This window comes from Varanus komodoensis, unplaced genomic scaffold (assembly GCF_004798865.1).
Source record: "Varanus komodoensis strain SLA01 unplaced genomic scaffold, ASM479886v1 scaffold49, whole genome shotgun sequence".
Lineage (NCBI taxonomy): Eukaryota > Metazoa > Chordata > Lepidosauria > Squamata > Varanidae > Varanus > Varanus komodoensis.
The window spans coordinates 3,873,018-3,885,440 of NW_025336072.1; the positions used below are offsets into that span (position 1 = coordinate 3,873,018).

The following is a 12,423-nucleotide window of genomic DNA, read 5'->3' on the forward strand; positions in this document are numbered from 1 at the left end:
TATCAGAAGTAGATTAACCCATAGAGAGAATGAAATCAGCTATTTATTATACACTATTCTGAAAACGTTCAATGTACTAGAACAACTTAAACAATAAAACAGTGCTTGAACTATAAAATAATCCTATTAAAAACAGTACCAAAGTACATTTGACACTTTGAATGTGCAGTTTAAAATCTCATTTAAAAAGCCATAATATTAACACCAGTAATGCAAGCCCAACAGAAGCATGTGTTTTGTTCATGTTTAGAGCAATCCACAAAGTTTGAGGCAGACATTACTTGTAATTCTTGTAATGAATTCCAGAAAGGCACAGGCTGCATATGGGTCACAGAGACTCCCAGTTCCCTCTTTCCAGCTTTTATCCCAGGCTTTGTTCCTTCTCCCCAGGCAAACGGTCCCTGGTGAAAAGTTCTGATCTTTGACCTGTAGCTGGCAACAGCCCAAACTGAGTGGGGTTTCATGCACACAATGGTTGTCCCACCCATTTGGGCTGTGGTATGTTCTGCTGCTGGCATGCACCATCTGATATGTTTTTCTGGAGGTGCTTTGTCCTCAGGGCAAAACAGAGATTCCCCACCTCAGATGTAACACAACTGTAAGTGGATTGGAATAGAGTGTGTGGTCAGTTGATCTTAGATATTGGTATAAGATATAAAAAAGAACTGGACTTCGGATATTCAGGGCATAAGTCAAATTTTGTATTTAACTTACATTTATTAGTGAGTCTTTGGTTGGCTCCATAAGGCTGTAGTCAAACTTGGGACTTAATACTGCAGAAATCTGAAGATTTCTTCAAAGCCACTCCCCTCACATGGAACACAATTAGAAATCATTGGCACAGGAACATTCTGTTCCAATTTCATGTGCGCTTCTGTACAAACTAAATAATGTGATAACATAGTAAAGCCAGTTTCATATCTACTTGTGGCATTAATTTGTCTTCAATTGTCTAGGTAATCTTGCTGGTCTAGGCTTTTGCCTAGACACCCTCTCTTCCAGTTTGTTCTTGCTCTCTCCATAGTATTGGAGTACAATAGGCAAGTTACAAGATTACTTGTAAATGGATTGTGCTGTACATATTTTTTCTTGTTATACACACCAGTATTGTGTTGCTGTTGCATATTGTATTGTACATAAGCAAGATAAAAGAAATTCTAACCTACATAGGGAATGTAATTAATGTATGTTGGAAAGAGTAAGTGTAGGTTAGAAAGACAGCAATAATATTTTTTTTATTCTTTTTAACCACTCACTTTCTGTTACAAATGGTGTTTCTTAGTTTCAGATGACCATACATGGTTGCAGGTAACTGTTGAAAATATTGGCAGATAAACTATATTTAAAGTATTGTCAGGGGAGTACAATGCATTTCATTAGCCTATGATTCTTTTGCCAAGATACATTTTTATGGATTAGTTCTGGTTCTTTGTTGGGTGGGATTTAGTTTTAAAGGCTGTAAGTCATCTGTGTTCACTTTTCCAGATTTTTTTCTTTAATCTTGAAGGTTGTTTTTTTCTCTCTCTTACATAATTTTACATAAATTTTATAAATAAATAAATAATACAAGCACCTGAGAGCAACCTATAAAGCTGGATACTGGGCTGTTTAGGACAGGCAGACAAAAGAGTTCCTTCATACAGCTTGTAATTAGACTATGACTGCTATCAGTGTTGATGTTTTTAAAAGAGGATTAGATAAATTCATAGAGGAGGAGGCTGTCAGTATCAATAGCACAAAATGCTGCATCCAGGTTCAAAGGTACCATGAAATGAGTTGCTGGGGCTGGGTGATGCTGCCCACATGCTGTGCCTGTAGGCCATCCCACAATGTGCCTGTGGGAAGCAGGATGCTGGCCTAGATTGATCTTTGGCTGGATACAGCAGGATTCTACTTATGTTCTCAGATGTTTTTTAAACCTTACTAAACATTATTATAACATTTGGGATTGTGCTCACGCGCGCGCATGCGCTCTCTCTCTCTCTCTCTCTCTCTCTCTCTCTCTCTCTCTCTCTCTCTCACACACAGACACAGACACAGACACAGACACAGACACAGACACAGACACAGACAGACACAGACACAGACACAGACACAGACACAGACACAGACACAGACACAGACACCGGGGGGGGGGGTAGTTGCTGAATTAATGTATTGTACTCACTGCTACAGGTTTATGGGTGACCCTGAAACTTCTTCCAGGAGATATTCATCAGATAAGAAAAGAATTTCCACACTTAGTTGACAGAACAACAGCTGTGGCTCGGAAAATGGGGTTTCCTGAGATTATTATGCCTGGTAAGATCCAATAGTTGATTAGATAGATTCATAGAATTGGAGGTGCTGTTTTCCTTTAGGTGAAAGGATGGACATTAAAGGAGAGCATAAACTGAGTCCATAGAACGGGACTAATACAAATAGTATTTTGGGGAGATACATCTTAAAATATATATTCCAGCTTGTATTAATAATGCAGTAACCCTATTGTATAAACACTGTGAATTATAACTGCACAGATGGTAGAATGTCTAGTTCTTTGAGTTTCAAAACTTAGATTCCTGTTGTGTTCTAACTACTTGAGCTTTTTATACCAGAATCCATGAAGCAATAAAAACAGACTTCAAAGGTGGCTCTGTTGTTTGCATGTCCAAATGGACTATGAAATACTCAGATTATCTATTATTGCATGCAGATGTGTGGATGTTTTGCACACAAAATGCTTACATTTACTCAAATGCTTGCTCTATTATAAGAATATAAGAAAATGCATAGTCGAGTTAACTATTTAAAGAGCATTAACTCATTTTAAATTGTGTTAAAGGTATTGCAAGAGGCCCAGTGATGGGGTGTCTTGCAAAAGAAAACCAGCTTGTGCAAGTAGTTGTATAAATTTTGAGTCTGTGTTGCAGTAACCAGGCTCACACAACATGACAACCCATTGTGAGTAACTGCTGCGTCAGTGGTATGTCATCTAAACCCAGACCACTTTTTGCAGGGTGGCTTATTTTGTGATAACAAGCCATACTGAGAACTCATAGCTTTCTTTAGGTTTGTCGACCCACAATGGCTTGCTGTGTCAACAGAACCTGCGAGTGCAATTTCATTGCAGGGTGTAGAGACTGGGTAGTGGGACGCTCAGCAAGACCAGCAAACATCCATCTTTGCAATGTCACCTTGGCTGCTGCCAAAAACAGCTCCTCCACTGATGAGCCAACGGCAGTTTGGAGCAATTGTCACTCATTAGCCTTCTTTTCAGCCTCAGAAAATTGCACATCTCTTTTCATAAGTGTGTTCTTTTTTTAATTATTTGTCTTTCGTAAGTGTTCTCTTAAAGATGTCCAGTATGAGTAGTTTTGTCTGGCCAATTTCCTTGAATGTTTTAGCCATCAAAAGTAACACTAGAGTAAAAAAAGGGGAATGACAGTATGAGACTGCAGTTATACACAGTCACCAGGAAACAATCACCTAGCTGTCAATTGAAAAGCGTCTGCAGAGGGGAGAACACCAGAAGGTTAGAGGAGAATCTCTTCCTAGTGACAAAATACTCCTTTGGCTTTTTGAATTGACACTTGTTCTTCCACTTTTCAATAAACTCAGTTGCCTGAGTTTCTAGATACTCCTAAAGCAGGGTGATATTAAGTTATCCTGTTTTTGTGACTCCTATCCAGAACATTTATTTTAAGGTTGTTGTGATTCACTTACAGATTAAATGCAGAAATACACACAAATTTAAGACTAGGAAAGAAATGAAGGAAAATTCTGCATAAATTTGAAGATTGGGGCATACAAGGAGGGGAAATTTGTGCACCTGTGTTCTTACATTTTAACCCCAATACATTTGCACATATATTTCTGTTTTTGCTTTTTTCCCCCCAAGACAGAACTTTTAAAAGATTGTCAGTGAAACATAGCAACTGCATGAGGAAGTGTCCTGAAAAGGGTAGGGAGAGGTAATGTCTCCATTTTCTGGAGTAGCAAGAGAAGTGGTGTGATGTTAAAAATATGGAACACACTGTTAAGTGTCAGATCAGCTCTTAAAAGTCAGAGAAACACATTGACAAGGAAAAGACAGTGTGTCTTCCCCTTTTTGATGTACCTTCTTTTGTTGCCTTTCCCCTTTACTGGTGCTTTTCAATTGACAGCTAGTTAATAGGACCCTGGCAAGTCAGTACAAATTAGCCTAAATGCATTCTTGTTTGTCAGTCTTTTACCTACTCTAATTTATTTGATAGCCTAAACAGATAAAGAAATTGACCAGAGAAGAACAATTACCAATAGTAATTAAAAATTATGAACCCAATTGTGCAATTTGCTGGAACTGAAGAAGTAAAATAAAAAGATATGCATCCCAAATTGCACTTTTTTGAAGCTTCAAAAATAAATAAAATACAGTGGTATCTTGGCTCATGAACTTAATCCGTTCCATGACTCTGGTCATGACCCAAATTGGTTGTGAGCCAAGTCAAATTTCCCCATAAGTTTCAATGTAAATAAGGTTAATCCATTCTGTATTTTTTTTTAAATCACAGGGAAGATGGGCACGATTGCGAGTGCACTCGGGGGGAGATGGGTGCGATCGTGGCCATCTCCCGCCCACCCCCGAGTGCACCCGCGATCGTCACCCAATGCAGAGTTCGCAACCTGAAATTTTCCTAAATTTCTGTTCGTGACCTGATTTGGCCATGAACTGAGGCATTCGTGAGGTGAGGTGCCGCTGTAATGATGAACTAAAAAGAGGGCTATTAAGAGCACAGATACATAGACAAGATGGGATTTGCCAAGAAAGACAGCTGGGGAACTGAGTAGGAAGGAGGGCCAGTGTTCAGTTGCAGAATGATCAAAGTAATGGTAGAATCTCTGCCGAATGAGCCAGAAGTAGATAAGAAGGAAGGAAGGTTAGCAACAAAGAAAAGTCAGAGGAGATATAAATCATAAATGTGGGTTGAATCTATTTAAGAGACTATGGCAATATTCTGGAGTTATTTATTTCTTCAACAGAAGCCTGTGAGTAGAATAGGATTATGATTAAGTTCCATAGAATGTAGATAAGAGAGCAAGATGCTCAGCAAGAGGGATTTTTTTGGCAGTTATAAGAATAAGGAAAATAACAAAGGAAATATTTGTAAGCTAAAGGCTACAAATTCTCCTGTAATACATCACGTGCAAGTTGAGTATCACAGACATCATGCCTATGTACACTGATTGCTAGAGAATTGGGCAGGATGTGCTACTGCTCACAGACCTTGCTTCTGGGATCCTGTGAGCAGCTGGCCTCCCACTGCGTGGAGTCAATGGACCATTGGTCTGATCCAGCATAGCTCTTATGTTCTTACATTTTAACACAGAGTAGATAACAAAGAATTTTTCAAGTAATTCTCTTTGGTATGATGAAGAGAGAACTGGTTTAGAAACTAAGTTTGAGTTTATTTTGAGATAAAAGGGTTTATCCATCCATGTTTGTGAATGTGTTGCATCATTAGTTTAGCTGCCGTTATGCACAACAGGCATTCATTTAGTCACAGAATGGGAAAAATACTTTTGGGTATAGATTGGATGTGTTTTTAGCAAACATTTTAATCTTGACAGTTTGTGAAGCTTATCTGAATTTGTATTATTTTGAGTATATACCATAACTTTTTAAAAATGGCATAATGTCATTCTAAGTTGTAAGTGAACACATACATATGTGTCTACATGTAATAATGTTTATTGTTGTAAGCCGCCCCGAGGCTTCTGTGAATGGGGCAGGATAGAAGCTTTCTAAACAAACAAACAAACAAACAAACAGTAATATTCAATATTTAATCTTCATTTTAAAAATTATGTGCACAATTAAAACAATATTGTATTCTCAATAGGATCCCCAATAATTCTCAACTATTAGATGATTTTAACTGGGGTTTTATTATCTTGTTGGATGCTGTGCTGTTTTGTTTTATCTTATTCGTTTTTTCATTGTAAGCCATCCAGAGATCCTAGTGGTGGATGGGTTCCAAAAGCTTTTAATAAATAAATAAATAAACAAAAATTGTTTTTATTGTTCATACCTAAGATACTGATAAACAGTTAAATGTTATTAATGGCCTTGCTATTTTTTCTCTCTCTGTCTCAGGTGATGTTCGTAATGATATCTATGTAACATTAGTTCAAGGAGATTTTGACAAGGGTAGCAAAACAACAGCAAAGAATGTAGAGGTTACGGTATCGGTTTATGATGAAGATGGCAAAAAGCTGGAGGTACTCTGAGGGAGGGTTTATTTACAATGTTAGGGTTGGGCATTTGGCTGGTCCAAAAGGGATATGATGAACGTACTGTTAAAATGCTGTCAAATAATAATTCAGTTGTTTTTTCAAGCCCTGACATAGTAGATCCTCAAGAACAATTTTTGCATTTCTGGAGTTTTCAGAATTTAATGTTTCATTTGTAGTGTTTCATGTTATCTGTTTCAACCATACATCAGTTCTTTCAATACCAATAGCATTTGTAGACCCCAAACCAGACCCTTTAGCACATTTATAGACCAGGTTAGATGAATGAGGGGGTAGTGCTACTTCCTGGTTCCTTGAGCAAGCTAGGTTCAAATCTGGTAGTGATCTTCATCACCCATTATTTAAATTACACCAGGGGCTAGTATGATAAGCTTCATAACTACAGATTTTTGGACCTATAGCTCCAGTCAGCCGTAGCTAACATTGTAAGGAGGCCCAGACTGGCTCAGGATTAAAGGTCAAGCAGCCTTCACTCCCGTCCTTACTAACTAATAATGCTAAAGTGAAACAAAATAGGTAAGCTGCAACACATCCTGATTTTATGGCGTATTTTTACTTCAGTCAAGTAACAGTGGGCAGCCAAATGATAATATTTGATAGGTCAATGCCAACTTTTCCTATGTATTCTAAGAGTATCTAAATATGCTGGATCTATTGTCAGTGAAAAAATGATACATTTTTCAATTTAATTTTAATGAAAAACGTCAATTTTACATATGCTGAATGTATACTTCAGTTTGTCATTGTGGATTGTCCTCATATTGAAGTTCGCAATATTAAAATCTGAAACTTTCTAGGTTTTCTCTTAAGTGTAGTAAGAGAATTTTTTAATACATGGAATTGCAAAACTATGTTTAACTCAGTATTTCTCCTTTTTTAAAAAGAATATTATTTTTCCTGGTGCTGGAGATGAAGCCCTTTCAGAATATAAGTCTGTGATATATTACCAAGTAAAACAACCTCGCTGGTTTGAAACTGTAAAGGTATGCTTGGCATTATTATTCCTTCTTAATGAAGAAAGCTAGAAAGAGAGAGAAACCAACTGATAGATTTGTGGTGCTCATGTCAAGCGATATGAGGTGACTGCACTAGAGAAGTTTTGAAGGTTGCTAAGGAACAACATAGATGAAGACATTAGCTGAATATATTTCCTGGTCTTCCAATCAAGACAGCTTAGACAGAATTATTCTAATTTGCCTCAAATCTCTTTTGCTTTAAAATGTTGAACAGTTTAGTGATTGATTCTGTATAGGATATAATGTATTGCCATAAAGTGCACACTTGGACACTGTGAGATTATTGGTTATTTATCATGCAGTATTAATGGAACTAGAACAATTAGAAACATCAGGAAATTACCAGAACAAATGCTAATTACTGTAACCTGTGATACATATCACTGTCACTGGAAACTCAAAGACTTGAAAATGTAAAATTAGACAAAATCAAAAGAGAAGATAAGGAATGGAAGGAGCAGTTGACAACATTAAAACATTGTGTGTAATGTATTGATTGAGCTCCATTTGTAGGGAATTCAGCTGCTTGGGGAGATCTGGTATATGCTTTCATATATGGAGAGTTATTGGGAGAGGAGATAGAACTGTTGTATTGTTAGAGTGTTTGCTGTGATGGGTTTTAGACCAAGTGATTGGGTTTGCAGGATATAACAACCAACCAGTGATAAAAAGCCAGCTGTGTGTCATCATGGTCTGCAAATGCATTGTTCATTACCCACTGTGAATATCTTTCTTTCAAAGTATACATGGTAAGAATCTGTGGACTGCTCTAGGATTAATTTTGTTCAAACATGAGACAAAAATGCTGTATTGTCTGAACCTGGAGGACCATGGTGGGCATATGAAGCAATGAGTGAACCACTCTGCAAGAGTGACAAAAGACCCTTGCTGAGTTCTCCTGCATTGTCATCACTGACAGATGCTCCAGCAAGTGGCTAAAGGACATTTGGGGGTGACTGTCACTAACTTGGGTTCCCCTGCGCAGATCATGTCCCCTTATGAGGTTGCTGTGGCTTGTTTTATTCCTTTTTAGCCCAGAGACTGTTCTTGGTATTCTCAGAACACTGTCATTCTCTAACTGCTGGGTGGTCTCAGTTTCTTCCACCTTTTCTACCCTTTCCAGAGGCTGTAGGTGCTTGGGAAAAGGTGTTCTATCCCATTTATTGAAAGTACAAAGCTTTGACAAATGACAAAATCAGGCAGGCTTCTTTTAACAATAGGGTACTATACAGGGCTAAACTTTTTTTTTTTTTTGATGGGGCATTGGTAGATTCCATATGTGACTCTGTATTTTTACAGGAGACAAATCAGGGGCATTAATACATTTGGACTAGTCAGAGTTACACACTTGTGCAACTCCAAACTACTGACCAACAGATAATCTAAGTAACAAAAATATTTGCAGAAATCTCAGGCACAAAAAGGGGGAGGATAACAAACCAGGGGGTGTCACCCTGTGTTCTACTTGGGCACTTTGAAGGGACTGTCATTGGCTGATATCATAAAAAGTGATCACCAAAAAAAGAAGGGAGGAATTTTAAAAGGGAAAAGAAACCATGGATATCACAAAAAGTGCTGTGGTCACCACATTGAGATCCTATAACAGAGTCTCCTGGGAAACCCCCAGGAGGACTAAAGGGAGGAATGGGCTGCAACTCATTGTGGACCTCTCTTGGGTGCACTGTGGCTTTTTCTACAAACATCATCATCATCATCATCATCATCATCATTATTATTATTATTATTACTACATTTCTATGCCGCCCCTTGCCGAAGCCTCGGGGCGGCTTACAACACAATAAAATACATTGAAATACAATAGAACATAATAAATTACCATTAAATACAAAAATACAAAAAATACATTGAGTTGCAAACATAATATAAAATTAAAATTATCAGTATAAAATAAGTAAATAAATAATATAGGAGGAGAAAAGAGAAGGAAGAAGAAGTTGCCCTGGCTAGATCATGTATTTTAACAATTAAAATGATGTTTAAATAAAAAGGTAAAAAATAAAAAAAAATCCCACAGTGTGACAGTTATTCTAATATTGTGTGTACGTGACCAGAGTTTAGGACTTTTTCTGGCTGACGTGCATTGGACTGTGCCCTAAAATTTTAATTTAATGTTTACAAATTTTAATAGTCTTGTTTTTTATTGTTTTATACATTTAGTGTTTTGCCGTACTTTGTCGAGAACTTACAGGGCATCATGATCATTAGACACCTCCCTCCCTTGTAGGCAAATATACTCACCTTTGTATAAATCTTTATTGTGAAATATCTTGAAAACTTTAGCCAACCAGCACCTTTATCACCTGTTTTCTAATTCATCTAATCAAAATATGTAATAATTAGCACATTTTATCTCAGAGGTTAATTTCCCAGTTTATTAGTATTTGTTACCATCGGTATATCTTAGAAAGGCCATTGAAATGTTTGTAAGCTAATTGCTGTTGTATTCCATGTTTGCAAGCCTTTCTCATATATTTGTGTTTGTATATTTTGTTTTATTTGTGCAGGTTGCAATCCCCATTGAGGATGTAAATCGCAGTCACTTAAGGTTTACATTTCGGCACAGGTCATCACAGGACTGTGAGTAATACATTCTTCTCACTGTACCTACTGCCCCTGCTCTTGGTAGTTCCTAATACCTGTATATGATTTAAGGAAGTTGCTGCTTTTAATTTTCTTTTCTTGAAGTTCTTTTCCAATTTGAATTTCTTTACCTTTGGCTTCATCTCTTGCTCCTTTTTGATATATTCTCCTTCCATTTGCACTTCCATGAAATTCGGTCTATGCAGCTTAGAGGCTGGTAAGTAGGGATATTTTAATGGGAAAAATAAACTAATATGCTTGCATTTGATATGCACTGCTGTGATCTTCACTGGTCCTGAAGTTCAGTTGTAGGAAAAGATTACTAGTGACATTTATTGCCCAAGAACTAACTCAGCTAGGTTAACAGTTCTGATTAAAATCAATGGCATTTAATATTCCTGACACCCCCAGGGTCCAGCTTGTGTCTTCATCATCACCACCACCATCATCATTATCATCACTGCAATTTAGTTATAGAAAAATGCATGGATTGAACAATTGTGATAAAGCAGTTGTTGTAACTAACATTATTGTATCTCCCAAAAACCTGCAGCTTAAATTCTTATATTATCAGCAGAAGAATCCAAGCTGTGACTTTTACTTAGATGTATTTAAGAACTTGTAATATTTGACACTTACTTTATGATGTTTAATGTTTGTATAATTAAAAATACTATTTTAATGTAAAATTAGTCATATGAAATAAAGCAGTACTTACTTGGACAGAATATGTAAGAATTTTGCTAATGAAAACAACAAATCAGCTGTCATATTTATGACTGTAAACTGCAAATTTGTTCAGTAGGAACCATTAACACTGTGTTGCAGAACATCGTGTGTGGAGAAATTGCATTCATTGTGAGTTAAAACTCAGGACTTCCACTGTGCTTTTTGAGCTATTTTGGAGAGCTGCCACTGGATTGATCAGTGCTGCCCTCCAGTTCCTGTTTCTCATCTCTGCTGGTCCTGACCTTTTGCTTCTCTGAACTCAAACCTGGGGGTACCTTTGAAAGAAAATGGAAGTAGCTGGCCACTGGGATTCCAGCTCTGGAAACATGAACTTTGTACAGCAGTGTGGATTATGTTTCAGGCTTTCCTTAAGTGCTGCAAGGAAAAGAGGTTTGTTCCTGAATGCGCAGTTTTACGCTTCTGTGCATTTTATTAACTTGAAGAAAACTAGAATAGTACTCTCCTGCTTCAGGAATTGAGGAAGAAAGGTTTTAAGAACAGGTAGTCATTGTGCTTGCATTCTGCTTGCATTAAGGTAATGAGATATTGTGGTAACAGGTATACTATTTTGTAGCTCCATTTAACTTAGGCATGAAAGCTTGCTTGAAGGAATAAAGGGCCAGTATCTTTGAAAGTAGACATTCTAGTATTGCTAGTCAGAAAGACTTCCTCTGAGCATGTGTGCAGTTGTGAATGGTCTTTTCCATGAACTTACGGTGTTCCCTGATGAGGCAGAGCACATTCTAATATTTCACTGTGAGACCACATAGCATGAGTTAAAGAACAGGCAACATCCTTTAATGGGAATTCCCCCACCCAGCCCACCGGCTTCTCTCACCGGCCCTGCCAAATACTCAGTGCTGGAGAGAGACAGCTTTTCTGGGTCACAGGGTAAGGCAAAACCTCCCTCTGGGCAGAGTGGCAGAGACTATTTGCTCTGTACTGCTTTCTGGACAATGAAAAGGGTTTGATATCTTGGGGAAGAGGACTCCAAAAGAAGTGCACCTGCTCCTTGGTGTGTCTCAAAAGCCAAGCTAGCACTGGGGCTAGGAAGAGTTCCCATTTCTGGCACCAGTGCAAAGCCTTCTAATGGCTCCAATGCCTGCATAGCTCATTACAAGTTATAAACAATGTATTTATGATACTGTGGGATCCTGGAGGTTTGCGGGGAGAATGAAAGCACTTCTGCAGAGTCAGCAGCCAAGAGGAACCAAAGGACTCTGAATCCATTTTCTGCCCCCTAAGTTTTCTCAAATCCAATTGTAAAGAAAGTCTTTAGGTGGGTTCTCAGATTATTTTGTCTAAGCCCTGAATACTTTTCTGGTGGACCCGGAGAGTATTTTTAGCTATATCCTACAGCCATGCATGTGGTAGTGCATCCAGTGTGGGCTGCAGTGTGAGTTTGCATGCACACAGCTATTCAGAGCTGTATGTGCGTGCTAGTGGTATGTGCAGGGTTCCATAACAGGAGTACCTCTGCACTGTGTTCCATGCATGTAAAAATTCTGAGGGATTTGGCCTTGTATTTCTAAGACTCTAGCAGCACAATATACAAGTTCGTTTTGTTTAAATTTTTACTAATGGTGACTTATAATCTCTAAGACATCTTTGTCTGCACTTTATAATGTCTTTACCTGCAATCTTTATTAATTGATTTACATTGTGTTCATCTGCTTATATTTTTAAACAGCCAAAGATAAGTCTGAGAAAATATTTGCCCTGGCATTTGTTAAATTGATGAGATATGATGGAACAACGCTACGGGATGGAGAGCATGATCTCATAGTGTACAAGGTATTGCTTG

At 37.8% G+C, this 12,423-nt stretch overlaps 1 protein-coding gene across 6 annotated transcripts in view; it reads left to right on the top strand.

The window, feature by feature from the left end:
• DOCK1 (dedicator of cytokinesis 1) overlaps nt 1-12,423 on the top strand; it is a 550,659-nt gene that overhangs the window by 88,281 nt on the left and 449,955 nt on the right. For all 6 annotated transcript variants that reach the window (XR_006416228.1, XM_044445702.1, XM_044445703.1 and 3 more), the window contains exons 13-17: nt 2,176-2,301; nt 6,116-6,240; nt 7,158-7,256; nt 9,815-9,887; nt 12,310-12,413. Coding sequence is in view for 5 of the 6 variants with exons in the window: in XM_044445702.1 (XP_044301637.1) it covers nt 2,176-2,301; nt 6,116-6,240; nt 7,158-7,256; nt 9,815-9,887; nt 12,310-12,413 (527 nt within the window). In the remaining variant the exon portion in view is untranslated. The remainder of the gene's footprint in view (nt 1-2,175; nt 2,302-6,115; nt 6,241-7,157; nt 7,257-9,814; nt 9,888-12,309; nt 12,414-12,423) is intronic.